General features: G+C 35.2%; 4 protein-coding genes and 1 non-coding gene across 8 annotated transcripts; 4 read left to right on the top strand and 1 right to left on the bottom strand.

The window, feature by feature from the left end:
- The first annotated feature begins 752 nt into the window (after nucleotides 1-752).
- On the top strand, nucleotides 753-8,017 carry LOC125196533 (tobamovirus multiplication protein 1-like). Of its 4 annotated transcripts, none has more exons than XM_048095089.1 (14): nucleotides 753-1,068; nucleotides 2,856-2,906; nucleotides 3,129-3,162; nucleotides 3,578-3,664; nucleotides 3,760-3,811; nucleotides 4,715-4,883; nucleotides 4,978-5,073; nucleotides 5,370-5,430; nucleotides 5,876-5,905; nucleotides 6,148-6,212; nucleotides 6,379-6,453; nucleotides 6,541-6,616; nucleotides 6,728-6,891; nucleotides 7,567-8,017. In XM_048095089.1, exons 1-14 carry the CDS (start codon nucleotides 964-966, stop codon nucleotides 7,588-7,590), a joined length of 1,089 nt encoding a protein of 362 aa, XP_047951046.1. In that variant the 5' UTR covers nucleotides 753-963; the 3' UTR covers nucleotides 7,591-8,017. The 4 variants fall into 4 exon arrangements, with proteins under 4 accessions (XP_047951046.1, XP_047951047.1, XP_047951048.1 ...); XM_048095090.1 differs by having other exon boundaries at nucleotides 7,542-8,017; XM_048095091.1 differs by lacking the exon at nucleotides 5,876-5,905 and having other exon boundaries at nucleotides 756-1,068.
- Nucleotides 8,018-13,050: 5,033 nt separating this feature from the next.
- On the top strand, nucleotides 13,051-14,913 carry LOC125195224. Its single transcript, XM_048093405.1, has 4 exons — nucleotides 13,051-13,251; nucleotides 13,907-14,207; nucleotides 14,350-14,494; nucleotides 14,541-14,913. Exons 1-4 carry the CDS (start codon nucleotides 13,051-13,053, stop codon nucleotides 14,911-14,913), a joined length of 1,020 nt encoding a protein of 339 aa, XP_047949362.1.
- Nucleotides 14,914-18,533: 3,620 nt separating this feature from the next.
- On the top strand, nucleotides 18,534-21,560 carry LOC125195926 (transcription factor bHLH144-like). Its single transcript, XM_048094214.1, has 4 exons — nucleotides 18,534-18,691; nucleotides 19,337-19,475; nucleotides 19,878-20,060; nucleotides 20,366-21,560. The coding sequence occupies exon 4, from the start codon at nucleotides 20,625-20,627 to the stop codon at nucleotides 21,330-21,332; it is 708 nt and encodes a 235-aa protein (XP_047950171.1). The 5' UTR covers nucleotides 18,534-18,691; nucleotides 19,337-19,475; nucleotides 19,878-20,060; nucleotides 20,366-20,624; the 3' UTR covers nucleotides 21,333-21,560.
- Nucleotides 21,561-22,889: 1,329 nt separating this feature from the next.
- Nucleotides 22,890-22,969, top strand: TRNAL-UAG. The gene has a single exon. It is a non-coding gene; the product is annotated as a tRNA-Leu (tRNA).
- A 431-nt stretch (nucleotides 22,970-23,400) lies between these two features.
- Nucleotides 23,401-25,019, bottom strand: LOC125195223 (peroxidase 43-like). Its single transcript, XM_048093404.1, has 4 exons — nucleotides 24,816-25,019; nucleotides 24,569-24,751; nucleotides 24,109-24,271; nucleotides 23,401-24,038 (listed from the first exon to the last, which is right to left on the bottom strand). Exons 1-4 carry the CDS (start codon nucleotides 25,017-25,019, stop codon nucleotides 23,635-23,637), a joined length of 954 nt encoding a protein of 317 aa, XP_047949361.1. The 3' UTR covers nucleotides 23,401-23,634.
- Nucleotides 25,020-27,143: the final 2,124 nt, after the last annotated feature.

Raw genomic sequence — 27,143 nt, 5'->3', positions numbered from 1 at the left:
GTATTCCACTTTTAGTATGCGGACTCCACATTCCATTAGCTTTTTACACTCACGATCCAATATAAAACCTATACTTTAAATGAGTCGCACATTCCACTCACTTTTTGCGTTTACTTTTCTTCACGAAGTCAAAATACTAATTTTTTAAAACTCGTATCAGGTCAAAAGGACTTTTTAAATGATGGACAAATGGAGTATTCTTTTTTGGGACGTTCCAACAAAATTGAGTCATGTTTTTTTTATTTATATAACATCCCACCACTCTTATTTTACTCTCTCTTATTTCTCTACTTTTCTTCCCCTCCTATTTAATACGTACTACTATTATTTAATTTGTTAATATTGCCTAAAAGTTTTGTACTCCTAGTATACCAATTTAGTTAGGAGGAGGAAGTATTGACAAACATCGGGATGAGATCCTCTATGGAGAGGTGCACAATAGGGTGCATTGTTCCTCACCTCCATTATTTTATTCATAAAAAAAATTACAGTAATAGTAATAAAATAATAGAATATGATGAACAACACTCCCTGCCTGCACCCAGCCCTAATCAAGACACGTGTCAGACACCTTAGTGCTAAAACGATTACTTTCAGTTTAGAACGACTCTTTTATTAGCTAAAGTCAAATCTGTTTCTAGTGTAGTACTACTAATATATCGGAGCATAGATTTATTAATTTAATATTCGTACGCGATTAATTTAAATTCTGATTAATTTTATAAACCCATTGATTAAATAGTGTACACATATAAAGAGAGGTAAGGGATTCCGAATCAGATCTGTAGAGCATAGGAATTCAAAGATACCATCGAAAAAGTTGTGAATCTAAAGATACACTCCTCGATAATCGCCGCTGTTTTGTATATTCATTATAGATATATTTCTATTCATACGTTGTCTTTTGCGGTGTGAATTATCTCTAATTAAGTGATTGAGGTGAGAGAGAGGGGGGAAATTAAAATGTTGGAAGTGAGAGATGGAAATTGCTATCCGGAGGCGGTGGTGGGTGTGAATCTGGGACTTGCCTGTGTTGATGGCGTTATTGCATTCATTGCTTTTTATCAGGTAATTTTATTGTTTTTTTTCAAAAATCTATAATTTTGTGAAGTTGATGATTTATGCATTAGGTGACATTGTATTTTTTGGTGAGAGTTGGTTTTTGGCAAATTTTTTGTTGGAAAATTTGATTCAGTTGGAAAAAAGGTTGTTTATGCAGCAACTTTTAATTTCCTTTGTCATGTTGTTCGATTGCTTCGGATTAACAGGTTTTAGATGCTTGCGTTGAGTGATGTTGAGTGTTAGTTTGATTTAATGAATGGGGATTTGCAACAATGCTTTATTGATTCAGGCATTTATTGCTTTGTATTAGGTGATTCTTGGCTTTCTTTTGGTTGTTCTGTGTAGTATTTGGTGGATGTATCGAGGCGGCATTGCATTATTGAAGGAAATTGGTTTGGATTAGCTCGGATTTGGTTGTTTTAGGTGTAGATTTGGTTCAATTGGAAGTAGGTTCTTAGAGTGAATGCCATGTGACATTCTTGAGGTTTCCTCTTGAAGTTCTCTTTATTTGTTTTGGACTTTTCGGGTAGAGGATTGATGTTTTGCTGTGTTTAATTGTGGATCATTGCTTTGCTCTTTAGTGAAATTTAGTTTGGCTGTAATAAATGAGAATTGCGTGGTGAGATAAGCAATTGGAGAGTGATTTAGGCATAAGTAGACAGTGTCAGGGTTATTGGCAGCTGCAGAAAGTGAATCATGTTAAATGCAACTTTGAACATATCTATGGAGTTTCTATTAATCAACACCAGTCTTAAGTTAAGATCCTTTTATGCTTCATTGAGTTTGACTTAGGAATGCAGCCTTTCAATCATGGGCTGATACAGTGGTACTGGTTTGTTTTAGATGGCATCATATTACCTTGATCTTAATCTTGGCTCTTGGGTGAAGAATTTCCCAGAAACTTATCTGTTGTGCTGGCGTAGTATGTGATAGTTGTTGGAAATAGCTTAGAAGGACTGTTGGTCTCTGCCTTTTCCTGTTAGAATGTAATTTCTGTGCTAGAAGCCTAGAATCCGTATTGCAGTTCAGATCCCATTGGAAATGTCTAGGTGTTATTTCATTTTTGACATACTAGTAGTCGAATTTTCATATATTTATCCGTCACTTGTTCATACTTTCATGTTGATATAAATCTAATAGTTCAAAATGTCTAAGCATTGATGACGTTTATTTTCTTATCGGTTGCATATGGTAAATGTAGATTCATCCAAGTGATTACATGGGTGCATTCTCTGGTTGTAAATTTATTATGAGAAAATGAGGGATAAGAAAAGATTGGAAAATATATCAATATTAATACCCCATGATAATGTTATCATGAACTGGAGTATAAATGACAGAAAATGGGTTGTCCTGGAAAGTTTTCCATTTTACAAAACATGTGAAAAAAAGTAAAATATAGGCATTTAACCATTTTCCCACCAAAGATAACACACCCTAATAGATAAAGACCTAAAGGAAAAAGAAAATGAACATTTTCGAGTTTTCATATTTTCGTCAATTCTTGTAAAATTGTTAATTCAAAAATGTTTGTATCAGTTGAGTAGATTTATTGCCAAATGCTAAAAGAAATTATGTAATGTGAGAAACAAATGGATCTACATGAATTATGAATATTATGTTCAAATAAATACTTTTCCCCTGAGTTAACTGGGAACCGAAACCAATGTGGACCATTGATTTTTGTCTGATCTACAGCTCTAATTGAAATCAACATTAGTAATATATAAAAACCTTTCAGCAGTCTACGTGTAGCTTTTTATATCTCATTTGATCTCTCCCCATTTTTTCAGTTAATAAGGATTCACTCAAGGAATCCACTGCTTGGCTGGAACCGTCAAAAGGTAATTTTATGATTAATTGTTCAGACCAATACCAAGGTACTTCCAGAGTGCATTATTCTTAGCCACGTTCTGGAATAATTTATTTTCGAGCCTTCGGCCCTAATGATCAATAATGAGTGCTCAAGACTATGTTGTTTTGTTGTTGATTTTCCAAACTGGATCTTGAGCGTGCATTCATTTTTATTTAAATTTTTATTTGATGTAGTTATGCTCTTGTTCCAGGTCTTTCATCTTCTGATCGGGTCTTCTAATCTGGGTGAGAAAAATTATGGCTTTTGAGTACTGTATCACACAGAACCCCTGAGTTGATGCAAGTTGTGATACACACACGACAGCATGCACACAGGCTTGTATTGTTTTATTTTCTTAATCAAATTCCTTTTCTTATAAACTTTATTTTCATAAAAATATCCCAAACTTTGCAAATTTGTTTAATTTTGTCATGCATAAGAAGTCCAGTTAGGCTCACCCATTAGACATGTTTCCCATGAGGTCATAAAATCCCTGCCAAATATAAGGTCACAAACTACTATTAACCCTTATGTAACTTGATTTTGTGCTTCCTGACAATGGCTTTTAGATTCTCAAATCCTATAATTGAGAAGCTCCCCCTTTATCCTATGATCGATGGTCGATTCTTAAAATATAAAATTTCTCTGGTTCTCTGGCAGGTAATTTCCTATATTTTGTGTTGACTCTCGTTGCTGCTTGTAAGAGTTGGACTTGTTGGTCCCAGTCCTGTGGGTTCATTGTCATGGGTATGCCGAGCACAAGCATATTACGATTTTAGAAATTCAATGTTGATAATCATAGTACAACATTTGCTCACCTCAGCGATATGATTTTTCCACAGCTTTCCCAAAAATTCTGTTTGTTGCAGCATTCCTTCTACTATTGTCATTTTGGTATGTTTTCTTTTTATCAAATTAGTTATCAAAAATTAAATTTTCCATTGTATACGACCTTAGTATTCGTCCCACTTTTGCAATCTTGTACTCTCACCACAAATTTAGTTTCTGGTGTGTAAAATAAATGTAGATTTTATCTATAAATAGGTGTTTATCTCTATTTTCTGTAAATTAGGAATAATGAAGCGGTTTCTTGTAGACATGCTAGCAATCTTGTCTGTTGATATGTTAGGCACCTATATTTATATTTAAAGTAGATTTGAAATGTCTAGGGGGAGAGGCTACATAGATGAAGATCCTTTATGCCACCCTCTGTACACTACTAGAGTGTTGCTAGGGTGAATATGACAGTACTTCTAAGTTCTAAATATACCATTTCGAACTAAGATAAGATGATTATATGCACTAGAAATAGTAGTAGCTTGTAAGTTACTGAACTTCTAGCCAAATTCTAGTTTTGTTCACTACAAAAGTTCTGCCCACTCTATATTTATAATTTGATTATGAACTTACTGAGATCAGTTTAATCCCAAAAGTTCATGCAAGCAACTCACTACAAAATTTTTCAGTGATTACTATATCATGGCAAAGTATTTAGATGGTTTCCAGACATGTCAGCATTAATTTGGGGGTAAACAGATCTCAGTTGCAACATCGGAACCATTAAAAAGGAAGTAAGGTACAGAATCTTTTTGCTGTGCGCCAGGCTACTATCCTAGATATAAAACTCCTATCTCAGACATTAGGATAGTATACTTTTTTTAGTTTGTGTACCCTACTATCTTAGTTATGTCTGTAATTCACGGGTAAATGATTTTCAGATTCCCATTTGTGTTTAATGCTGACTCAAAATAATAATATCATGGTTTGAAGCTAAAGGGCTGATATGATGGCTTGCAGGGTTGACCTTTGCCATCACTCAAATGATGACGATGAAGATGATGGATGGAACCCCCAAGATACCTTGCTGGAGAAAACAAACACAACTGACTCGAGCACCAGTAATCGGTCTAGATGTTTCTCCTTCATGTCAATTCGTATAGGAAGCCGTCAAAAAGTTGTGATTCTGGTATGATATCAACTTCTTAATCCTTCTGCAACTGTCTTTATCTTAAAAAATATTATCATACATGTCTCTTATCTAATAACAATTGTTTGAGCAGGTTTCTATCTTAATCTTTGCAATAATGGTTGTGGCTTCTGTGCTTATATGGATTGGAATGGGGAAGAATCCTATTGACTCAGCTGTCGTTGCTCAGGCACGAATACTTGCCTCTTCGTTATCCTCGGTTCTAGCGAGTTTGAATCCAAAGAATTATTCTCAAATTAGATCTAACTACTTACTTCTCTAGTCTCATCTAGTTATTTTGTTTCACACTTTCACCAATATTTTAGAATTTTAAAATTAAGAATATCTTGAATACATGAAATTTCACAAATGGATAACCATCATTGTTATGAGTTAAAAGATACATCAACTTTAGACAATGCTAATACGGTAATGCCTATGCCTAGCTAGCAAAAATTTTATGCCTGCTCGTTACCATTTTTGCAGGTATATGTAGATCTGATGGCAATAGCAGTTCTTTTGCTCGGAGGAGCCTTGGCTTGCTACGGTGAATACCTGTTTCCCTCTTAGTGAATTTTCATATTTTCCTTCAGCAACTTTTAAGTGCCATGACAAAATTGTTGAATTTCATGCGGTGTACTCGTATGGGTTACCTTATTAGTGTCCTAATTATTAAAGCAAGGCTTATGATACTCATGTGTCTAGTGCCTTGAGCCTTGGAGTCACACAACTTCAACAAGGGAGCTTAAGATGTGTGTCTAGTCTCGTGGGCCCAAAGATCTTTTGTTCCATAAGCATTCCTTCATAGCCTCCAATTTGTTCTATAAGCAATCCCCGATGGTAGCTTATGACCTCTAGTTTGTTCCACAATTCCAATGATAGGAGTTTATGACCTCTGTTTTGGCGTTTTTATCAATGACCTCAACTATGATTTGCATTGGAAATCTCTTGAACCTTGCAAAGTTTTTAATTTATCTCGCATCATATTCCAGCATCGGATATGGAGCAGGACAAAATTACGGGTGAGTGCGGTGAAATTTGCAAAGTTAGGTATGTTTAAAAATAAAATAAAATTGAGGTAATAAACAAAACAAATGCTAACATCGAGGTCATAAATTACTATTAGCCCAATAAAATACCATGAGCATTCATTGTATTTAGTCCACGGAGTTCAACTCAGTGTTAGTACTTTGAATACCTCAGTTTAGCTTATCTTGATGTTTCTTTATCCATGCTTTCCTTTACCAATCATCTTTGGTTTCAGGACTTATATTGTTCCTAAAAATGAGAAAAGTTAGATCGGATCGAGCTTCAACAGAAATGTGGAAGGTTAACTACTTCATACTATTTTGTGTCATTTAATCTTAGCCAAAATGCTCAAGTATTATGTCCCAGATTATCACCCTTTTTCCAATCTAGCCTGAAATATCAAGTTTGGCCAATTAATATTTTTGTTGTCTAAAATATCTCTATCGTGCCCTGCATCTATGTACAGGTTGCTGGCTTGGCCATTGTGTCTGTTATATGTTTCACATCAAGTGCTGCTGTCGCTATGGCAACAAACATACCTGTAAGTTTTCACTATTCTTCGTACACATTTTCTCCGATTCAGATTTCAGCAGAGAAATCAAATCAAGCGAATTTATTCTTACTGCAGCTAGTTTATCACTGGCACGAGCAACAGATAGGCGACATTTATACATCTCTTCTACTGGTTTTATATTATTTCATAGGTACTGTTTCCAACTTCCCCATTCCATTACAGTCCTGTATATCTAATATGGAAACTGCTCGATTTGAAAGTCCTGTTGGATTTTCTTGATACCTATTTGTCTGATGTCCAGGTTCGTCAGTCCCTTCGGCCTTTGTCCTATTTGTCATGAGAGAGTTACCGCCTCTGGCCCTGATCAATTCACGACGAGAATCGACCACAATAGCCTTCATTAGTGACCGATCTGTGGCTGTCCATCCACAGCGCCGGACGAATGAAAGCAATGCACGGAGTCAGGTTCGGCTCTCCTCCCTCAAATTTTTATTTTCCTTAGAAATTCGGACTTTAAATGATAGTTTTATATACTTTATATGATAATTTGTGCCGTGCTATATTTGATTTACTGACAGTTTTAACTTGAACTTCAGTTATTACATTATTCAAGCTTTCATAAATGAACTGGTGACAGTTTTAGCTCGAAGTATTTCCAACGTCAGAAACTCCAATTGACATTTCCTCCTGTATAAAATTTTAAAATTGAAAAGTTGAAATGTTCCAAATCACCAAATTGATGTTTTATGGATTTGTTTTTATTTTATTTAAAAGATACATAAATGACGTGAAAAATCTTAAATTTCTAGTAGTATATCATTAAATTTATTCAGGTCAAAATATCACGTGTAAAATCTGGCCTTTCAACTGAACTTTCCGATGCCAAGAATCATAAGGAGCTAAGATTATCACTGAAAGAATTTATCATGATTGAATAATGTAGATATAGTTGAAGTTCGAGCTGAAATTGACCCTATGTCAATTTTTCGGGCTAAATGAGTGTATTTAGCCACGTAGATTTAGTTTCGATACTATATTTGTTTGCTGTGTTCGCTTGTTTAATTCTTTTCACTCTCCCAAATTTACTAAATTTCTAGCCCCACCTTTGCCATCAGTTGGTTTGAGGTTTCGCGATTGCAGATTTCTCGAGCGAGCCTGGTATGAAAGACTGCATTGTGCACCATCACCCTCCATGTCATGCCTGAACAGCCCTCAGCCGCTGAACTGTGGGAAGACAGTGTTGTAAATTAAGGGGAGGAAGAAATTGAATGGGACAGGGCATGATAGCAGCTCCATCACAAGCTCTAGAAGGCAACCGGGGTTACGACACTCACCTGTGTTTTGTGCCCTAAGTTTTAAACAGCTTTGGGTGTTGTATATAGCAACTACACATGGAAGTGGTTGATGAAAGAAAGTTCCTTACATATTGAAGACCATTTTAGCTGTTACTATTTTCTTCTTTAAATATTCTGTACTATATTTTGTTCAGTTTATAATTTCTGCCTGTGATGGATCAGGGTTTCTGATGCAATAGATGTTCCATAAACAAATACTTACAGGTTTTTTAATACAATCTATGTGCTTCTTTTTATTTTCTTTTTCTCTATGAACTATATACATGTTAGTTTATTTGTAATATATTTTATTTTATCAATAATATCAGGGCTCCAGGCTTGAAAGAGAAATTATGTTGGTCGATAATATTTTAGTGATTACATTATACTCCCTCCGTCCGCGAATAGGGTCCCATCTTCCACTAACTCATTTCATTCACATTTCATTTAAAACCAATATATACAAGTGAAATCCTTATTCAACTAACGTTTTTTCATCCACTTTTCTTAACATTTGTTAAATCCCGCGTCACCCATGAATGAGACTCCTAATGGCGGACGGAGGGAGTATTTGCAAGCTCAACTTCACAATTACACTCCGCAACACCAAATCAGCAATATCAATACCGCAATTCTCACACAATTATATTTTGTTCAGTAATAAAATAATGACACCAATTGCACAAGTAATAAACTAATGACACCAATTACAGAATGTAATACAGAGAATTTGACAGATTCAGATGATCAAATAAGAACCTATGTAAGGAATTGTACGATAATGAAATGCGAAACTAAGCTAAGATAGAAATGCTACGGATCCTGGATCCTAGCCCAAGATCTCACGCATACACGCAATATGCATGAATGAGGTCGTGTTGTTTCATTCTATCCTTTATATCCAGCTCACAAGCCCCTCTCCTCTCCTCTTTCTTTCTCTTGGTTGTTAGATAAGATGATCCAGTTGTTGTCATTTATCAAGTGACGTGTCACTCGATCCCAGCTCACTCTTACGTTGCGTTCCTCTTCCTCTTCAATTTATAATCGTAACAACTATCTAGTAGGTTTAAATTACGAAAAAGGGGTATTGGAAGGAAAACTACATATTTAAAGTTAAATATTTTGTATCAAAACTTTTTAAATGGTGTAGAAAATAGTTATAAGGATTATGACCTAGCTCAACTATTTTAAAGCCATATCGAATGAGATGTGGCAATTATCTTATCTACGTGTAAACGTTAGACTTTGATTGAAAATGGTATAGATAACCTATTTCTTTGTTACTACTACTACTTTTTTAAATTTATGTTATGAAAATGTTGTCAGTGGCTGAGAGTTGACTCAGAGCATCAAAATCTATTAATCTAAGATTCTAAGTGTTGGTGGAAGGAATTCATCATCATCATCATCTTATAATATAGATCTCGATATGTGAATCCGCTCTCGCACGGGAAAGATCTTCCTAGTATTATATGATAGTTTTGGAATAAAGAAGTGGTTGCACATACATTTTGGGTGTATTTTTTTAATCTTGTAATTGAATTTTGGACATTGTGATCGAATAAATATATAAATTTGACGCTGTTATAAATTTTTTAGATTTACATACACAGACACAGAGTTATGCTTTGTTGTCCACTATTATAACTTTTTCTACACTGAAAAGAAAATTTTCCTAAAATTCAGAATATGATGCAAAGCATAAGACTATCAAGCCATCGCCCATATATATGTCAATATGAGAATTGACAACATGTTAGCAACCATCAGATTAAAGTTAGGATGAGTAATTATTTGTGCAAAAAGTGAAATTAATATATTAATCTTGATTCTTGTCACACGTGAAAGAATAAAAACAAGAAAAAGAAAAGTAATACTCCATAGATTTGATAAAAAAAAAATGATCCTTGAAAGAGGAGAAGTTGATATCACACTGGGTTGGCGCTGTCACCACAGAAGCGTGCACTTAGCATGCGCGTCAACTCATATCACTCCAAATTTCCCTAATTTTCTAATTATAACTATTTAGGTTCACTAATTAGATTAACACAATATATATCCTCTTTTTTCAATCAGATAAGTAACTACATAAATGGTCGTTAGACACTGATGTCTCAAAAATCTAGAAAAATGTGAAATAATTTTCTTTTATTTTGTGCATGGGTTATCGACTTATCGTTTTATTATCTCCACAAATTAGTCTATCTTGATCTAATATAATTACACTAATATATAATTAGTTAATGCATCGGAAAACAATAACTATATATGGATAATAACATCAATTTGCCCCCCTTTTTTGTGTAAATACTTAAATTGATAATTTAATTTATTTTACCATTTTTCTACAAATATTGTTTTAAAATTGTTAAGTTCTAGTATCATTCAAAGAATTTATTTAGAAAAACTATGGCCCAAGATTAATTTAGTCCAACTTTATCTCGACATATATAAATGGTGTAATGGGCATAATATTATAGAAGCCTCGTGACAATGAATTTCACCACTTCTTTTTAAGTTGTGATGATCTTAAGCACGTCTCTAGCTAGTGATTGTGAATATCTACTTGTCATATAGAAGTAACAAAATAAAGAGAGATGCGTAGTTATATAGTATTACTATGTTCGAAAAACTAGCTTAAATATTTATTTTTTCAATACATATATGTAAAATTGGGGTTATTTTAACTGGATTTGACAGTAACGAGTTTGATTGTTGATTGACTTTTATAGGTAGCCATAAATAATGAATTGGTTGAATGTTGAAGCCGCGTGATATTTGGTTTTACAATTTTCAACAATTCACCACTCACCGAAATCATTTACAATGCTATCAAAGCATGCTTTTCTCTACTTTTCGGTTTTTAAATATTAATAGTAGTACTATTTTAACTATTTAGTTGGTTTCTTTTAGAAGGAATGCCAAATATTTTTACCATAACTTTTGAAGAAAAATTGAACTGTAGTATTTCCTTTTAAAGTTCATTTGGATGAGTCGTCTATAATGATCCAGATCAATTTGGTCCGCTAATTTTTATTGTGTTTTAAATTAGCAATTTATCTATTGATCTCCAGTTGATGAATACTCACAAAACAATCAAACAATATTCATGGTCGGTTCGTTATAACTATAGTTGCCCCTTCAGCAGATGTTGCTATGCTACGTAATCTTTTATTAAAATAGTTTCAGAAAAATTAAAATTTAAGTTATCTAGGAGCTCGGATTTTAAAATATTCACGCATGGTAATAATGTTATTAGATAAAATGCCAATTTTCCAGATGACTACATGGCAAAGGAGGTGACATATTTTAGGGATAATGTATGTTGACATTCCAGATTATTTATAAATATGTTCAGTTCTCAAATGCACATTTCCCCTCAAATATTGAATGACCATGATAGGCTTGTGATCGGTGATCGGCGAGAGAGACTAATGGAGGTGGCCGGCCAAACGTAGACCGAGAGGAAGGGTGCGAGATTTCGAGTCCCTAGGGTTGGGGTTCGAAATGTTTTTGAAGAAAAAATGAAAAAGAGATTCAACTAAAAGTGTTTTATATATGTTATTATCTTCTATAATAGTATGAGAGATTTAACTAAGGTTTATCATATTCTATTTTGTTAAGTAACTAGAGAGACTTACATATTTGTGGGTGTAATCAAATACTAACTAATTTAATGTGCTACTTGTTAACCAATTAACACACATAAGTATAAATGTCAACACAATTACATGAGTATATTATAGAGTTTTATAATAATGCTTGACTCATTACATGATTGATTAAAGGACTAAATTAAGACAAGGAAAAAAAAAATAGAGATAACTAATTTGACCTAATCTAAATACATTTTTTTAGCAACGTACCATTCCTTCTTGGTCTTGTGGTGGGATTTTTTTATGAAAAAAAAAGTACTCAAACCAGATCAGTAGTGAGTTAGGAGTTTGTCAACCGACCAAGCACAACAGCATCAAAAAAAACAAAAACAAAAGAGAAGCGACATCTATATATAATCTATGCAGATCCAAAATGCAAAAATCACATAAGACTAGCTACATTATCACGCCAAGCCACGCACACAACCACCCAGCTACTTTCTCCCAACAAACAAAAACAAGCAAGTAAAAACGTACCAGCAAAAAATACCACATTCAACAATTCCTACTAATTTGAGGATATGAAAACTCCAAGCCACTTCTCATCTCTTCTAGACTATCAGTCCATGCATCAATGATAATAAAAAGTTTGAACACCAAACTTTAATCCATGTATCAAGTCTTCGCACCAATCTCTTACAGAATATTAGTTTGGTTTGACGAGGTCCTCATGTCTCGAGCCATCATCAGTATGTTCGTATCAACTCCCTTGATGATGTCAACGTCGCTTGGCGATGGCAACAACGAGTATGATAGCATGCTTGTTGGCCTGAAGGCGAAGGCGTTGTTGCATACTCCCTCCGTTCCATAGTAATAGGGGCGTTTTTTCATTTTCGTCCGTTCCATAGTAATAGAGTCATTTCCCTTTTTAGTAAAAGTCAACACATTTTTCCACACCTACTTTACTTTCTCTTACTTTTTTCTCTCTTCATCTCTCTACCTTTTTCATTTTCCACTTTATTCTCTCTTTACTTAACTCACCTAACACAATTTTTCTTAATCTCCGTGCCGAAAAGTTTCGCCTCCATTACTATGGAACGGAGGGAGTACGACGCAAGTTCTCCCATAAGCTCCGCAAGTGTTCTGATTAAGTTCATACATTCCTTCTTGTTTATTGTATAAAACTTTTTATAACAATGCATTTACTTGAATTATTAATGAAACTTTTCTTATAATGTTGTGTGAATTTTTTTGTACCGATTTGAAATATTAATAAAATTTATATGTATGGTATAATTATACCACTAAATTAACGTTAATGGAGCTCATTATATGTGCAAGTTTCCATTGAAACCATTTGTATGCTCTCGATAGCTCGACTTTTAGAGCATCCATAATGGGGCGGACGATGCGACGAATGATGCATCGTCCGCCACTGTGGCTTCGCGGTCGATGGCTTAACCATCGTCCGCCGATCAATCGTCCGCGGACGAAGCACGGACGATGCTCATCGTCCGTCGCATCGTTCGCCACTGTGGCATCGCGGACGATGCGACGGATGATGCTCACGCGTTTTCCTTTTTTTTTTTGAATTTTTTCCAAAAATTTGTTCTTATTTAAACACCACAATTCTCTACCATTTCACACACTCCAATTTCACATCTCTTCAATTATTCTCTCTCATCTCCTCAAAAATGAATCCCGACGACTACGATTTGAGTACATCGGATGGCTGCAGACGGCCCTTGACTCGAGCCTTGTTCGATGCTGTTAATGAAGCCGCGGCGGAATGCTTGGCACAAATGCAGCGGGAGCAGGCAGAGGCGGCAGAGGCGGCGGTGGCGCGGGTCCCTCGGCCAATACGACGTTGGACGTATGTCCCCCATGAGCACAACGTAGCTCACGAACGTCTGTTCGCAGATTATTTTGCCGAGCATCCACGGTGGGGCCCGAATGTTTTTCATCGTCGTTTTAGAATGAGCCGAGATCTTTTTCTCCGCATTGTGCTAGGGGTGTGCATTCGGGTTTCGGTTCGATTTTTCGCCCAAACCGAACCGAACCCGAAAAACCGAATTTAGGCTAAAATTGAAACCGAACCGAACCGAAAAACCAAAAACCAAAAAACCAAAAACCGAACTTAAAAAACCGAATCAAACCGAAAAAACCGAAATTTCAAAACAAAACCGAAAAACCGAAAAAAATAGTATATTTTAATATATCTAATTTATTTTATTTTATATATACTAATAGAATATAAATATATATAATATAAAATTAATATAATATATATAATATTTATTATATAAAAATATATTATAAGAATATATATTATATATATGATATAATATACTAAATTAATAGGATAAAAATATATAATAATATATTTAAAATATAATTCGGTTTTTTGGTTTTTCGGTTTTTTTTTTCCCAAACCGAACCAAACCGAAAAACCGAAATAACCGAACCGGATTTCAAAATTTCGGTTTGGTTCAGTTCGGATATTCGGTTTTCGGTTATTTTGCTCACCCCTACATTGTGCACACGTTGGAGGGACGTGATGAGTACTTCCAGTATCGGGAAGACGACATCGGCAGACCCAGATTTACGCCGTTGCAGAAGTGCACAGTTGCGATCCGGCAGTTGGACTACGGCACCACAGCGGATATGTTCGACCAGTACCTTCACGTCGGAGAGAAAACTGGCCGCGAATGTCTAAAGAATTTTTGTAAGGTAGTTGTGGAGGCTTTTGGCGACACATATTTGCGACGCCCGACTGCTGATGATTGCCAGAGCCCGATGAGGATGCACGAGACGGTGCACGGCTTCTCTGGGATGCTAGGGAGCATCCACTGTATGCACCGGGCAGTGGAAGAACCGCCCGACGGCGTGGAGAGGCCAATTTACTAGTGGCTACAAGGGCAGCCACCCAACGATGATCCTGGAAGCCGTCGCTGACCACCACCTCTAGATCTGGCATGCCTATTTCGGTGTAGCCGGGTCGAACAACGACATCAACGTCCTCAACTCGTCCACCCTCTTCGCGGATCAGTGCAGAGGTCGCGGCCCGGCCATCGAGTTCACTGCCAACGGCCGCAGACATCATATGGGGTACCACTTGGCCGATGACATATACCCAAGGTGGCCTATTTTTTTTTAAGATGATCAGCTGCCCAATTGGTGACAGGAGAGTATTGTTTGCGGCAAAGCAGGAGTCTGCGCGGAAGGATGTGGAGCGGGCTTTTGGGGTGCTCCAATCGCGGTGGGCAATCGTGAAAGGTCCGGCGCGTTTCTGGTTCAAGGAAGTCATCGCCGACGTCATGTATGCGTGCATCATCATGCATAACATGATAGTCGAACAAGAAGTTGGACATGTCACCAATTGGGTGGATGATGAAGCCGGATCTAGCTCCAGCACGGCGACCCCGCCTGTCGCTCGAGGATTACCAATGGGCTTCGGTGAGGTTCTACAGCGACAGACCTCAATGCGCAGCCATCAAGACCATACTCAGCTCATGACCGACATGATTGAAGAAGTTTTGAACCGCAACCGCCGTTGAGAATTTGTAGTTTTTTCACATTCGTAGTGTAATGTTTTAATTTTAATGAAATGAAGTTTTTTTTCTTCCAAATTTTGAAGTATTTAAATATTCAAATAATAGATAAAATCTTTAGGGCGTGGCTTAGGGCGGGTTATAGTCCGCCCCATTGCAGGTGGAAGGGACGAAGGATAAAATGCTGATGTGACAGCGGATAGGGCAGGGCTTAGGGCGTCGCATCCTCCGTCCCATTGTGAATGCCCTTATTAAATTACTTCTATAAATTATAAATGAGGTGATGTATATAGGTTACAATACACCGAGAAATTTCAAGATTTATTTATTTAATGTTTGAGCTGGGGTTAGTTGTTTGGTGAAATTTTAATACTACTAGGTTTGAATGACCACCTTTTATCTAAAAGAAATTTTATTTGGTTTGAATATTAGTAAAATATAATCAACAATTACGTAAAATCAGGGTGAGTGCGTGTACCTCGAGAAACCAATTTTGGAGTTAGTCAAATCCTAATATATACCATAATGCACTTTTTATTTAATTAACAAGTAACTTAAATTTGGCTATTTTCCTCGAAGTATGTTCTGTAGACATATTAATATAAGTATATAATTACAATTGTTAATAGCCATAATTCGAAATTATGATACAGTTTTATTTAAAAAAATTCATGGCGGGGATAGATAATAAGATTATACATTTCATAATATTAATTTAGGGACGTGATCAAATGAAAACTCTAAATATTGTATAAACTCAAAACTATGATCTGGACCATTGAAAAATGTCAACAGATCACAAAAAAACATCAACAGAAAAATGTCAACAGAATTTCAACGGTATTCAATGATTGATGTTGTGTTGATATTGTGTTGATACTGTGTTGACATTAAAATCTTGAAATTTTACACTGTGTTGATATTGTATTGAAACTGTGTTGAAGCTATGTTGAGAAATTTTGAGTTTGTATAATATATAAGTTTGCATTTTATCACTACCCATTTAATTTATATTTCAATTTACTTATTCCATAATATCCATTTAATTTATATTTCAATTTACTTATTCCATAATCAATCGTATCAATACTAATCAATCCTCACTCGGTCACTCCTCATGCTATAGAACTATGCAAAATTTGGCTAGTTACAATATGAACCTTTCTTTTTCATATTTTTATAGTAGTCCTAAGTTATTGGCATTTATTTTTACACAATATTCAAGTTGCCTTTTCGTACGAAAAGTTAAAAGATATAAAATCGTTAAATTTTTCGTTACAGAATGCTTTCTTGATATGGGTGTAACAATAATGTTAGCTTAGTGTTAAAGACATTTTAACTTATTTATTTTATAGTACATAATATACTTATTTATGTTGGAAAACAATCTTCGTTTTTGAAATGATTTCAAATTATCAGCATGTGATTTGTGAATACTGAATATTACTCCATTTAATAGCACGTACTCTTTTCGTACCAAGATAATTGAGTCGTACTTCTTTATTATTTATCCCAAAATAGTTGAGTCGTATTGGATTTTTTTTGTCCCAATTGGCAAAAGCTTTATCTTCTCTCATATTTTACTCTCTTTTTCCTATCTTTTACTTTATTTTCTCTCATATTTTACTCTCTCCTCTATAGCCCTTAACACCTCAATTTCTTAATTCTCGTGCAAAAAAAAATGTCTTAACTATCTTGGCACTGAGAGAGTAAATTCTATTCTTTCTAACCCATTAGTGTTGAAGAATTTATTTTAGATACAGAAATTAAAAAATACCCTCCTTGTCCTACAAAAATATGCAATCTTTCTTTATGAATCTGTCACATAAGAATATGCACTTTCCAATTTTAGAAACTATTTTCACTTTAATGAGGTGAGAACCATTCTCCACTAACAATACTTTAATTACTTTTTCTCTCTACCTCTCTCTTATTTTCCCAATTTTGCATTAACACTCGTATTGAACACAAAATGCATATTCTTTAGGACGGAGGGAGTAAATATTTAGTGAGATAAGCTGAGGGGATAGAGTTGGAATAAGAAAAATAAAGTAAAAGAGAACAAAATAAAAGATAATAGTATAATAAAGAGCAAATTTCTTAAAAAGTCACAAATTTTTGGGAAAGTTTAGTTTTTTCCACAAACTATTAAAGTTGCGTCTAAAGTCACGAACTTTATCGGATTGTGCAAACTTCCTAAACTATCCGCCCTGATGACATATTTCCGTTAAAAACTTATCCCACGTGGCATGCCGGAGGCGTGACTTGGCAAAATTTATGATTGGGCACAATACAGTGTCGTTTTATGCTTTTTTTTTATTGAATCTTCTTTACACGTTGCCGATTTCATCCCTAAACCGTTAGTCGACGATTTCACTCTTGTCGATTACTTTTTCCGTCGATCGAATCGGGGTTGCGCTTTTGAAATAAGCCAAAAAGATGTTATATTACCTGAGTTCAGAAATTTTGCCAAGTCACACCACGTGGGATAAGTTTTTAACGGAAATATGTCGTCAGGTCGGGTAGTTAGGGAAATTTGCACGATCTGATAAAGTTCGTGACTTTAAGCGCAACATTTATAGTTTGTGAGAAAAACCAAACTTTCCTCAAAGTTTGTGATTTCTTAGGCAATTTGCCCTATAATAAAATAAGACAAATTAAATGTGTTGATTTTTTGAAATAAAAAATTGATTCAATTATATATGAGACAACACTAAAAGAAATACAGAGTACTGCACAAAACTAAGGGCACTCACAGTATTGCCCTATAAATCCGCCTCTCTCTATTTTTCTCTTGTCACGTTAGCATTTTATCTTTCAACTCAAGCATATGTAATAGCGCCTTAAATTCTGCCCTTAGAATCCGTCTATCCCTATTTTCACCACTTTTTTTTTTAATTTTTTTTTGTTATCAAATAAAATGAAATAGCAAAATAAAATAAATTAAAAGCAATACCAAAACATACTTAATTTTTAAATAATTGCAAAGAAAAAAAATTAGTAGAGAAAATATGATATTTATAGAGAAGAGATTGAAATGAAGGGATGATAAATAAAATGAAAAATATGGTATTTAAAGAGTACAAATAGTAGAATTTTTTTTTTAAAACTAAGAAGAAATCATCAGTTTTATCTCCTGAAGATATTGCAATAGTGCCCATCACTCTGCCCATGAAATCCGCAGATAATCGGCGCACCTGATGCATAGGACGGGTTCATCGGCGGTTGGCTTGCAATAGGGGTGATAAAACTGCCGATGCGCAGAGCGGATTTATCGGTCCTATTGCAAATAGCCTAACGAGACAGATTGGGTATTTTTATGCGTCCATCACTAAATCACATAGAATTATGAAGACCATGAGGTGAATGGGGCAAGGGTAAGTAAGTAAAACCAAGCGAAGGAAAATAAAAAGTAAAAATGTCAAAAGGTTGGAATTAAATAATTTTACGAATTCCAATAGATACGCATTTTGTCAAACACCACATAGTCTTGGACGCCTACCTTTTTCTTATCACGCGTGCTTGCTCATCCGACGGCCACCGCCGCATCCGCATCGCACGGAAACCCCCCATCCCACGGCCCTCCTTCTCCTACTTTGACCCCCCAACTCTCACTCATCCCCATACTTACTGCATTTAATAATCCTCACACGCCACTCCACCCCTACTTTTCTCCCATCTCTCCCAAGAAAAATACTCATCTCACTTGAGTCTGCTTGCTAATTATCCTTTCTGAACAACTGATTCTGCTCTGGGTTTTTCTAATTTCTGTTTTTTTTCTTGGGTAATCTTCGCAGCTCAGCTCGGCTCATGTGATTTCTCCTTGATTTTGGTGATTTTGTTTTTAAGGGTTGTTGATTGTTACTGTGAATGAATTGATTTGTTGAATTTTGGGTGATTTTTTTTTTGGATTTTGGGGTATGTTGTTTGTAATCTATATGTGAGCCTTTTGATTTACTTGGATTTGGGGGTTTCTACTTTCTAGGATTGTGATTGGTTGAATCGATCTGGGGTTATGGGTGTCTCTAATTGGTGCTTATGTTAGCTAATCAACCTCTAATTCTTGCAAGCTGTAACCTTTTCATCTGATTTTGTTCCTGTATATTAAAATGTTTCAGATTTTCCCCCTTTATGAACTGTATAAACTTTTAATGTAGAATTAGGCTTTTTTATCGATGTGATTTTGCGGTGGTTAAGTTTCTGGTTTCTTGTTTCTGAGCCTGAGATCTAAGTATTGTGATGAGTTCTTTCTCACATTTTAGATTCAATGGTTTCAAGCCTGAAGTACTGTTGACTGTTTTATATCTCCCGAATTCTTTTAAACAAATTCTAGTTGATTTTGCGATTCAATTGTTATGATGTTTGTATTTACATATCTATTCCACAACTGATATTGATTTGTGTTCGATTATGTTTTCTCATGTGCCAGAGGAGGGTTAGGTGCCATACAATTTAAACCTATTGAGCTGAAGAAGTAGATCAACATGCCGTGGGCTCCGAATTATTTTGGGAAGTGTATGCGATTGGTCATGTTTTTTCTCGTTATCCTATAAATTGCTTTGCATTTGGTAAGTTTCTCCGTTTTCATACTGATATTTTGTATTTGTGCATACTTAAATGCTTTATATAAATTGATAAATGTGCATATGATGCGTAAACGTGTCTTCGTTGTGGTCATATGTGGCATCTTTAAACCCGTTGAAATTTTGGTTTGCCTGAAACATGATTTTGGATTTCAGAAGAGTTGTTTGCATGCTGTGTCTTCGTTTGAAGCTCTAGTTCATGATGTCTCATGTGCTTTTGTAGTAAACATAAAAGGTTAAGTCTTAATTGAGATCAATAAACCTTAAATTTCCTTTCCTTGGATGTTTTTAGTTGTTGTGGATGCACTGCTGATTTAGTTGTTTTCCTCTTTTGAGTAATCTGATTTACTTCATGCCGATAACCTCTTTTGAGTTTGTTTCTTGCAGTTAAGTTTCCTTGAGCTGCCTTGTTTTGGTTGACTTGTCTACTAGCTGTATTTTGTTGTGGTGGGGGAAGTGAGAATGCGCATTGCTATTTATCGAAAGAAAAATCAGAAAGCAAAACAACTGGGACAAATTAATATGAGTATTGGAAGCATTGCTTTTTACCAATTGATGCAAGTTCGACAGGTTAGTGCTTCTTTCGTATTGTACATCATTTTGTGTAGAATTCCCTTTGCAGTTTCACATGATATGATAACGTTATGATCAATATTTTAGATTGATTTTGCATCTTCGGTGTATCATTTATCTTTAATGTCTCATGATTGAGTTTTAGTATTGTATTTATCTATGCACGTGAATTTCGTTGTGAGCTTGTTTTTTTGCTTTTGCTCGATGTCACAAGATGAATCATACAACCTGCATGGTTAAGTCTGCCAATGTTCTGCTTAATTGGCTTATAAACTATTTTCTTGCTTATCTATTACTTGCAGGCCGAGTATTTCCGTCAGTTGCTTAAGCCTGTTACGTAGTCTGGCCATTGGGATCAACCTTTGTTATCATTTGGTTTGAAATCAACTGAGAACTTGTTAAAAATAGTCTGCACCATTTATCTTCGATGGATACAACTTAGTTCTACCATTAGCCTTTAGTCAAGAATTTGTTCCTTTCCCTATACTCTGCCCAAATTCGAAACCCAACCCAAACTGTGTACTGTTATTTGTTCCAGACCTACTTTCTAAACTAGCTTTCATGCATAGCCACCAGCCAAACTTGCCTCCAAACTGGATGCCCCCGCTTGCTGATCATGTGGGCTATCACACACAAAATGCTCGTATGCCCTCTCTCTTTGATGGGCTCGTTGCCCCCAACATTATCAACCCATGTATGCCTTTTGGCAACATTGATATTCAACCTACCAATGCCTGCCCGAGAAACTTCATTATCTTTGACCAAAACAAGAACCGAAGCCAGATCATGCTCCACCCAGAGATAAGCTCCAAAATGTTCTATCCCGGTTTTGGTTCCGAGACGGCTCTCTTCCAAGAGGCCGCCAGTCTAAAGGAAGCTAACGATGAAGGAGAAGCTACAGCATCTCAACTGAAAGAAGATTCGGATGACATTGATGCTCTTCTCGCTACGGAATACGAAGAAGAGGAAGAATCTGGCGATGAAGTGAGCACAGCGCGAACGAATGCTCCCTATGAGTGCAGCTCCCCGGATTCATGTTCGAACTTTGAGTCTGTGTCCAAGAGGAGCAGGTCACTGTTCAAGAAGTCAACTGAGACCCGCTGCAACGGCAAGAAACGGCAGAGTGTGAGGAAGATGGTGAAGGCGTTGAGAGGGATTGTGCCTGGTGCTAACCGGATGAGCTCTGTGGCAGTGCTGGATGAAGCTGTTCGTTATCTGAAGTCCCTCCGTGTGGAGGTGAAGAAGCTTGAACGAGTAGAGCTTAATTGACGACGCCCACTGTGCCAGGTCAGCTAGCAAGATTGCCTATAAATTTGTTGCCATATTTGTAGTTTTAATATATTTATTGTGTAGTAAGTTTGATGATTGCCTAGTTTGTCTTTGATGATGCCATGTTTAAATTTCTTATTAGTATGTTATTTCTGTAGCAATGTAACTCAAAATGAAGTACTCCTCTGTAATCTTGAATTTGAATTTGCATTTGCATTTTATTTCCCATCTTGCTTGTGATGTTATTTCCATAACTTCTAAAATCCAAATATTACTATGAGTTTTTTATACAAATTGCTTGTATTTTAGTCTTTGAATCAGTCTACATACACACAACTTATATGAATTGTCTAAATTTTATACTATATCTACATGATTGAGTACACTAATGAGGTCTGAGGATAGTCTAATGTCTATATGATTTTCGGCTGTTATTAATATATACATGAAGGTCACTGATGGGATACTCTTCCAAAAAATCATGTGAACTAAGCTTCCAAAAATAACGTGAACTAATTCTTTTTCATTTATGTTCTATTATTATTATTAGTATTATTATGGAAAATTGCTTGTAAAGTCATGAACTTTTAAAATAGTTTGATTTTTTTGTAAAATTTAAATATTGCATGAAAAGTCATGAACTTTATTGTATTTTTACCGGACTATGTAAATTTCCTATCCGACTCGATTCGATAGATTTCTGATACAAACTTATCCTAGGCGTGTTGGGGGCATGACTTGACAACTCCACTAATTCTGATTGTCTCTCTTCTATATCTGCAATATCCGACTCCGAACTTATTATAAACATACAACTAACACAATCGAAATTATACAAATCGAATTCCACAAATGATTTCAGCATACAAATCGAATTCCGCATATCGAATTCAACATAAAAGTAGCATTAATTCCACAATTCGAATTAGAAATTTACACCGTCCGGGAAAGTTCATGACTTTTCATGCAATATCTAAAGTTCACGGGAAAAACCAAACTATTTTTGAAGGTTCATAACTTTACATGCAATTTGCTATTATTATTAGTATTAATTTTTTTTTTACCTATATTGTGATTCATTTTTCCTACATATTATGTCTCACTTGGCATATAGAACTTTTCATGCACAAACGAAATTTCCAAACTAATAGCTACGTGATTTTCAGCGGTTATTAATAATCGTCTGTGTATGATGTGGGACATTTTGCTTGCCCACATCTTTACAAAAGAATGAATCTATATATACTCTCACCATACCTGTTGTTCCAAATTTTAAGGTTTAAATATTGGTACCTAAGATTTAGAAGTGTCATGTGATCTCAAATAAAATACTATTTCGGAGCCAAGGGTCACGGGTCTAAACCCCGCCACCTGATGAGTGACTTTCAGTCTTAACGTAAACCCGATCGAGCAGGATTAATTTGATTCCGCCAAAAACAAATTCGATACACATGTGGTCAAACAAAAATAAAATAAAATATTACCGATATGTACCAAAAGTTGCATGCATAATTCGTTAATTGACCATACCATGAAACCTTAAGTAACTACATACATGACAGTTTGGCCGAGTGGTCTAAGGCGCCAGATTTAGGCTCTGGTCCGAAAGGGCGTGGGTTCAAATCCCACAGCTGTCAATTATTTTGTTATAATTAATAATTATATTGTGCCTCCTATTCAATCTTACATTTTCAACTAGAGTTGTGTAGTTTAATTCATATTTTCCATTTTTTTTCTTTTATTCAAAGTTTTGATTCGAAATTTATAAATAGCCCTTTTATTCTGTAAAAATTGCATATTCAATGCCAGTTTTTATAATGAGGTATTTTTAGATCGACAGATATATTTTTCTCAAAAAAATTGTAGTACGGAGTAGTAATTTACTGTCGCATTTCATGTATATAAATTTACGTTTGATTAAGTTTGAGAACTTAATTACGTATATTAATTAATTTGATTCTTAAAATCTGTTCACATTAGTTTAATTACTCAGAAAATTAAACGATCGGAATCTTAAAGTACACCCTAATTAGAGAACTCAAATAAAAAAACTAATTCGGCATAGAAATTACGAAAATCTCACAATGAGAACAACTCAATAGTCCAAACAATGACATTATGAATCTGGCCCAATGATATATTAGGGGGAAAAAGCCCAATCCAGCAATAACACATGCCAAATCCAAATAACAATAATAATAGAAGTATTTTCAGTGTTAAACTTTGAATGCAATGTTGCAAAGTTTTATCAATTATTGTCTCATGCTTCTCTCATCTCTTTTGATTATGCTCGTGTAAATTCTTAATTGAAAGCATTACAAATTCGTCTAATCTCCCCAATTGTCCCAGACTTCACGTCAATCCGACCCATTTTAACAAGCGCCTTGGCAAAATCTTGTCCAAATTGCGATCCTTTGGCGTAGAAATCCACCACAGGTTTAGTCAGACCATCATCGTAGAATCTAGCATCAGACGCTAACACGGCGTATCCATTCTTGATATTTTGAAAGGGTTGATTGTCGAATCTGTCTCCCGTCACTGGATCCATAGAGATCCTAACATTTTCATCCCCGTTCTTAGGGCACAACCGCTTCAACTCCGGTAGAAAGCTAGGATTGATCTCAGGGTCGGAATTATTTGTTGCGTTATAACAGTATAGTCTCTTTTGCATGAAGAAACATGCGGCCGTCCCAATCGTATGTGCCCCTACACGTGCAACCGTATATTAATTATTTGTTACGTAGAGATGAATTGTGACAAAAATAAATAACTATACCACTGAGTATGATAAGTTCTTGATTTGAAAGACCCTTCTTTTTGAATTTGGCTCTAAGTGAATCAGCTGACTCATCAACTCTTGGCATAAAAACAGCAAGCTTGGAGTCTGAAACTCTACCATCTCTTCTTCCAGTTTCAACTTCATAAACTGGTCCTCCAACCTATGCATACACATAAATTTCTATATGGAAAATTGTTTTCATAGAAAAAGAACATAAATAGCCTTATGTGTGGCCAATATTAGACTCTCCCCGTCTTTTGAAAATAAAAACTTGTGAAACGATACAGACTTAATGTACAATTGGTAAAGTATAAAAAAGATAGAAAAAAAGTGATTGAAACATTGCAAGTGGATAATAGGTCTCACCAAATTAAAAATGGTCCTGTTTAAAAAAAAATTATTTTTAAGAGACGGATCAAAATGAAAATAATTTCTAGTATTTTTTCAAGTGACTTACGAGAGCAACTGCATCTCTAGCGGCCAAGGCTACGATGTCGGAACACGAGACAACTCCGGGGCACTCCTTCTCAATTAGTTGCTTCGCTTTTGCAATATAATCAAAACCTTTGATACCTAGATGTCCGGCAGCTTTATTCTCCGACTCGGGTCCGTTTTCGATCAGGATGGAACCGTCGCAACCCTACAAAATTAGACCAAAATTAAAATCAACTTACAAATGCATGCCAATAGTACAAAATTAAGACCTCAACGAAGCAGTCGTGGAAATGGAGACGCAAAAGAATAGGCGGCGCTCGTGGATAGGAGAGAGTGGCTTCTTTCACGACGGATTTGACAATGGACTCCGCATTAGGGCATGTCTTCGAGTAGAAACCTATTTTGAGCTGCGCTTGCGCTTGAGAGAAAGTGGTGACAAATAGCAAGTGAAACACAAAAACTACAGAATTCATGACTCAGCTTTGTTTTCATATGAAAAATGATTTGCAAATGAGAAGATGAAATTGTTTCATTGTTTGGGTTGAAAGCATTTCTTAAATAGGTGATCCGATGGAGAAATCATCTTTACACAACGTTTTCCACATTTTTGTTACTACGATTGAGATTGAGAGAGTAAATACAAAATATGGATACATATAATTATAACTATAACCATGATTGCCTCTTTAATTTTCGTTCATGTATTCTATGATTTCTTCTTAATTCGGATTGCCTCGTGATTTTATTTTTGAAACGCATTAATTGAGGAATTGTTATATAAGAAGTCAAATTTGAGGAAGTAATCCGGAATTGAACATCATGAATCATATCCTAATTATATTGGTGGTTATGAGTGGAGTATTCGTAGGTGAATTGCAAGCTGCAAATCGCAAAATTGTTCCAACAAATAACAAAATAAGTGACACCTGCTACGATATTGTAACTCGCAATCTTTGCTTGGAGTTTATTTATTATTTGTTTTGTTCCAAGACAAATTTCCGGCAAGTGGCTGAGTCAGATTGTTGCTATTATTATGGGCAACTTGGTGATGATTGTATAACTCTCATGGCTAATGAAGCAAAGGCAGAGGATAAATGTGGCGTTGAAGATGAACATATTTTTGAGAATGCTCACAATCTTAAGCCATTTTGCTTAAAATCGTACTACTTCAACAACAATAAATATTTAATAATTTTTGTATTCTGTCATTACTCAATATTAATTCACTCTTATCTTGTACTTGATGAATTTTGAGATAATAATACTTGGATGAATTTAGTTTCTTGTATACTACTACTACTACTATATTTTTATTTGAATTATCAACTTTTATATCTTGTGAATATGATATTTCTCCTTTTAGATTGAAAAATGCCGAGAACACGTATAAAGATGTTGATGACACTACAAAAACATCACATTTACCTACAAAATTTTCCGTCGGTAAACGGTGTTGCCAATGAAATTTTCCGTTGGTAAAAAGCTTGTCGGTAATGTTACCGACGACATATATTCCGAAGGAATCTCTGATGGAAAAAAAGTCCGTCGCTAAAGTTAATCTAATATCGGTTGGTACTTACCGCTATCATTTATTTCATCGGTAATTCTTTCCGACAGATGTCTTCCGTTAGTAAATTTAAGCTAAATTCCATCGGAAATTTCGCATATTAATTTCTAAATTTTACAGCAGCTTGAATGAAATAGTATATCCTATTTTCTGTTATACCATCAAACCAATAACATTAGCCACGAAGAGAATGGTAACTTGCAGCTTGTTTATCTGGTTTTGTAGTATTATTTTTTTCTTCGACCATTTTATCCCCATCTTGGTCGTGATGTTATTTTACAATCGTGATTATTTTTTCTATAAATCTATTGATGTTAAAGATGGACGAGTTCTATGCCACTCTACAACCCTCCTTGGGTTGGAATAGAAAATTTCAATTTATGCATCTAAGTCAAAATAATTGACCCCTTAATCATGGTATCTAGAAGTAGAAAAATAAAGTTGAAAAATAAGGTGATTTGGTAGAAGTAAAAGATTTCTTGAAAAGAATAACACACCCTGTAAGGCTGTAATAATATATCGTACCGTAAAATCAAAAATTTTAAATCCACCACTAATTCGAATCATCATATTCTCATACTTCTATTCAGCTTTCATAGTTTAGCACAGGATGTAACATGTATATAGTAATGCCAAAGCAAAATGACAGACAAATTACAAAAACATATTTTGATTTCCAAAATCCATGTATATCTACATCTATATACATGCATGAGAATCTCTTACAACTTGGCCAGCTCATCATATTTACCACTATCTATCAACTTGCCTAACTTGATACAAATGCGGCTACTGTACTGTACACATTGCTGCATTTTTTTTTGTTTACAATTTCCATACCAAATTCTGTTCACATTATTGCCAGCACTACCGACACTTTGTTTAATCACAGTAAACGATAGTAGTACTAAGTAGGAGTACCATATACATGTCCTAGAATATATATACTCCTACATGTTTGGTTTCACTCATTCTCAAACTCAGAAAAATGCACACCTAACTAATCCACCGTTGACTCCCACAGTCAACA

Source organism: Salvia hispanica, chromosome 6 (genome assembly GCF_023119035.1).
Source record: "Salvia hispanica cultivar TCC Black 2014 chromosome 6, UniMelb_Shisp_WGS_1.0, whole genome shotgun sequence".
Taxonomy (NCBI): Eukaryota; Viridiplantae; Streptophyta; class Magnoliopsida; order Lamiales; family Lamiaceae; genus Salvia; species Salvia hispanica.
Note: the sequence above shows the minus strand (reverse complement) of the source record. Positions and strands in the feature narration are given on the sequence as shown.

Excerpts from the sequence above, each read along its gene's own strand:
- LOC125196533 (XM_048095089.1), top strand. The coding sequence starts at position 964 with ATGTTGGAAGTGAGAGATGGAAATTGCTATCCGGAGGCGGTGGTGGGT. Across the intron at positions 2,907-3,128 it reads TTGGCTGGAACCGTCAAAAG|GTCTTTCATCTTCTGATCGG; the intron begins GTAATTTTATGA and ends CTCTTGTTCCAG. Across the intron at positions 6,617-6,727 it reads GGTTTTATATTATTTCATAG|GTTCGTCAGTCCCTTCGGCC; the intron begins GTACTGTTTCCA and ends TCTGATGTCCAG.
- LOC125195224 (XM_048093405.1), top strand. The coding sequence starts at position 13,051 with ATGAATCCCGACGACTACGATTTGAGTACATCGGATGGCTGCAGACGG. Across the intron at positions 14,208-14,349 it reads GATGCTAGGGAGCATCCACT|CCGGGTCGAACAACGACATC; the intron begins GTATGCACCGGG and ends ATTTCGGTGTAG. Across the intron at positions 14,495-14,540 it reads GCCGATGACATATACCCAAG|GAGAGTATTGTTTGCGGCAA; the intron begins GTGGCCTATTTT and ends AATTGGTGACAG.
- LOC125195926 (XM_048094214.1), top strand. The coding sequence starts at position 20,625 with ATGCATAGCCACCAGCCAAACTTGCCTCCAAACTGGATGCCCCCGCTT.
- LOC125195223 (XM_048093404.1), bottom strand. The coding sequence starts at position 25,019 with ATGAATTCTGTAGTTTTTGTGTTTCACTTGCTATTTGTCACCACTTTC. Across the intron at positions 24,752-24,815 it reads TCCACGACTGCTTCGTTGAG|GGTTGCGACGGTTCCATCCT; the intron begins GTCTTAATTTTG and ends CTAATTTTGTAG. Across the intron at positions 24,272-24,568 it reads CTAGAGATGCAGTTGCTCTC|GTTGGAGGACCAGTTTATGA; the intron begins GTAAGTCACTTG and ends GTGTATGCATAG.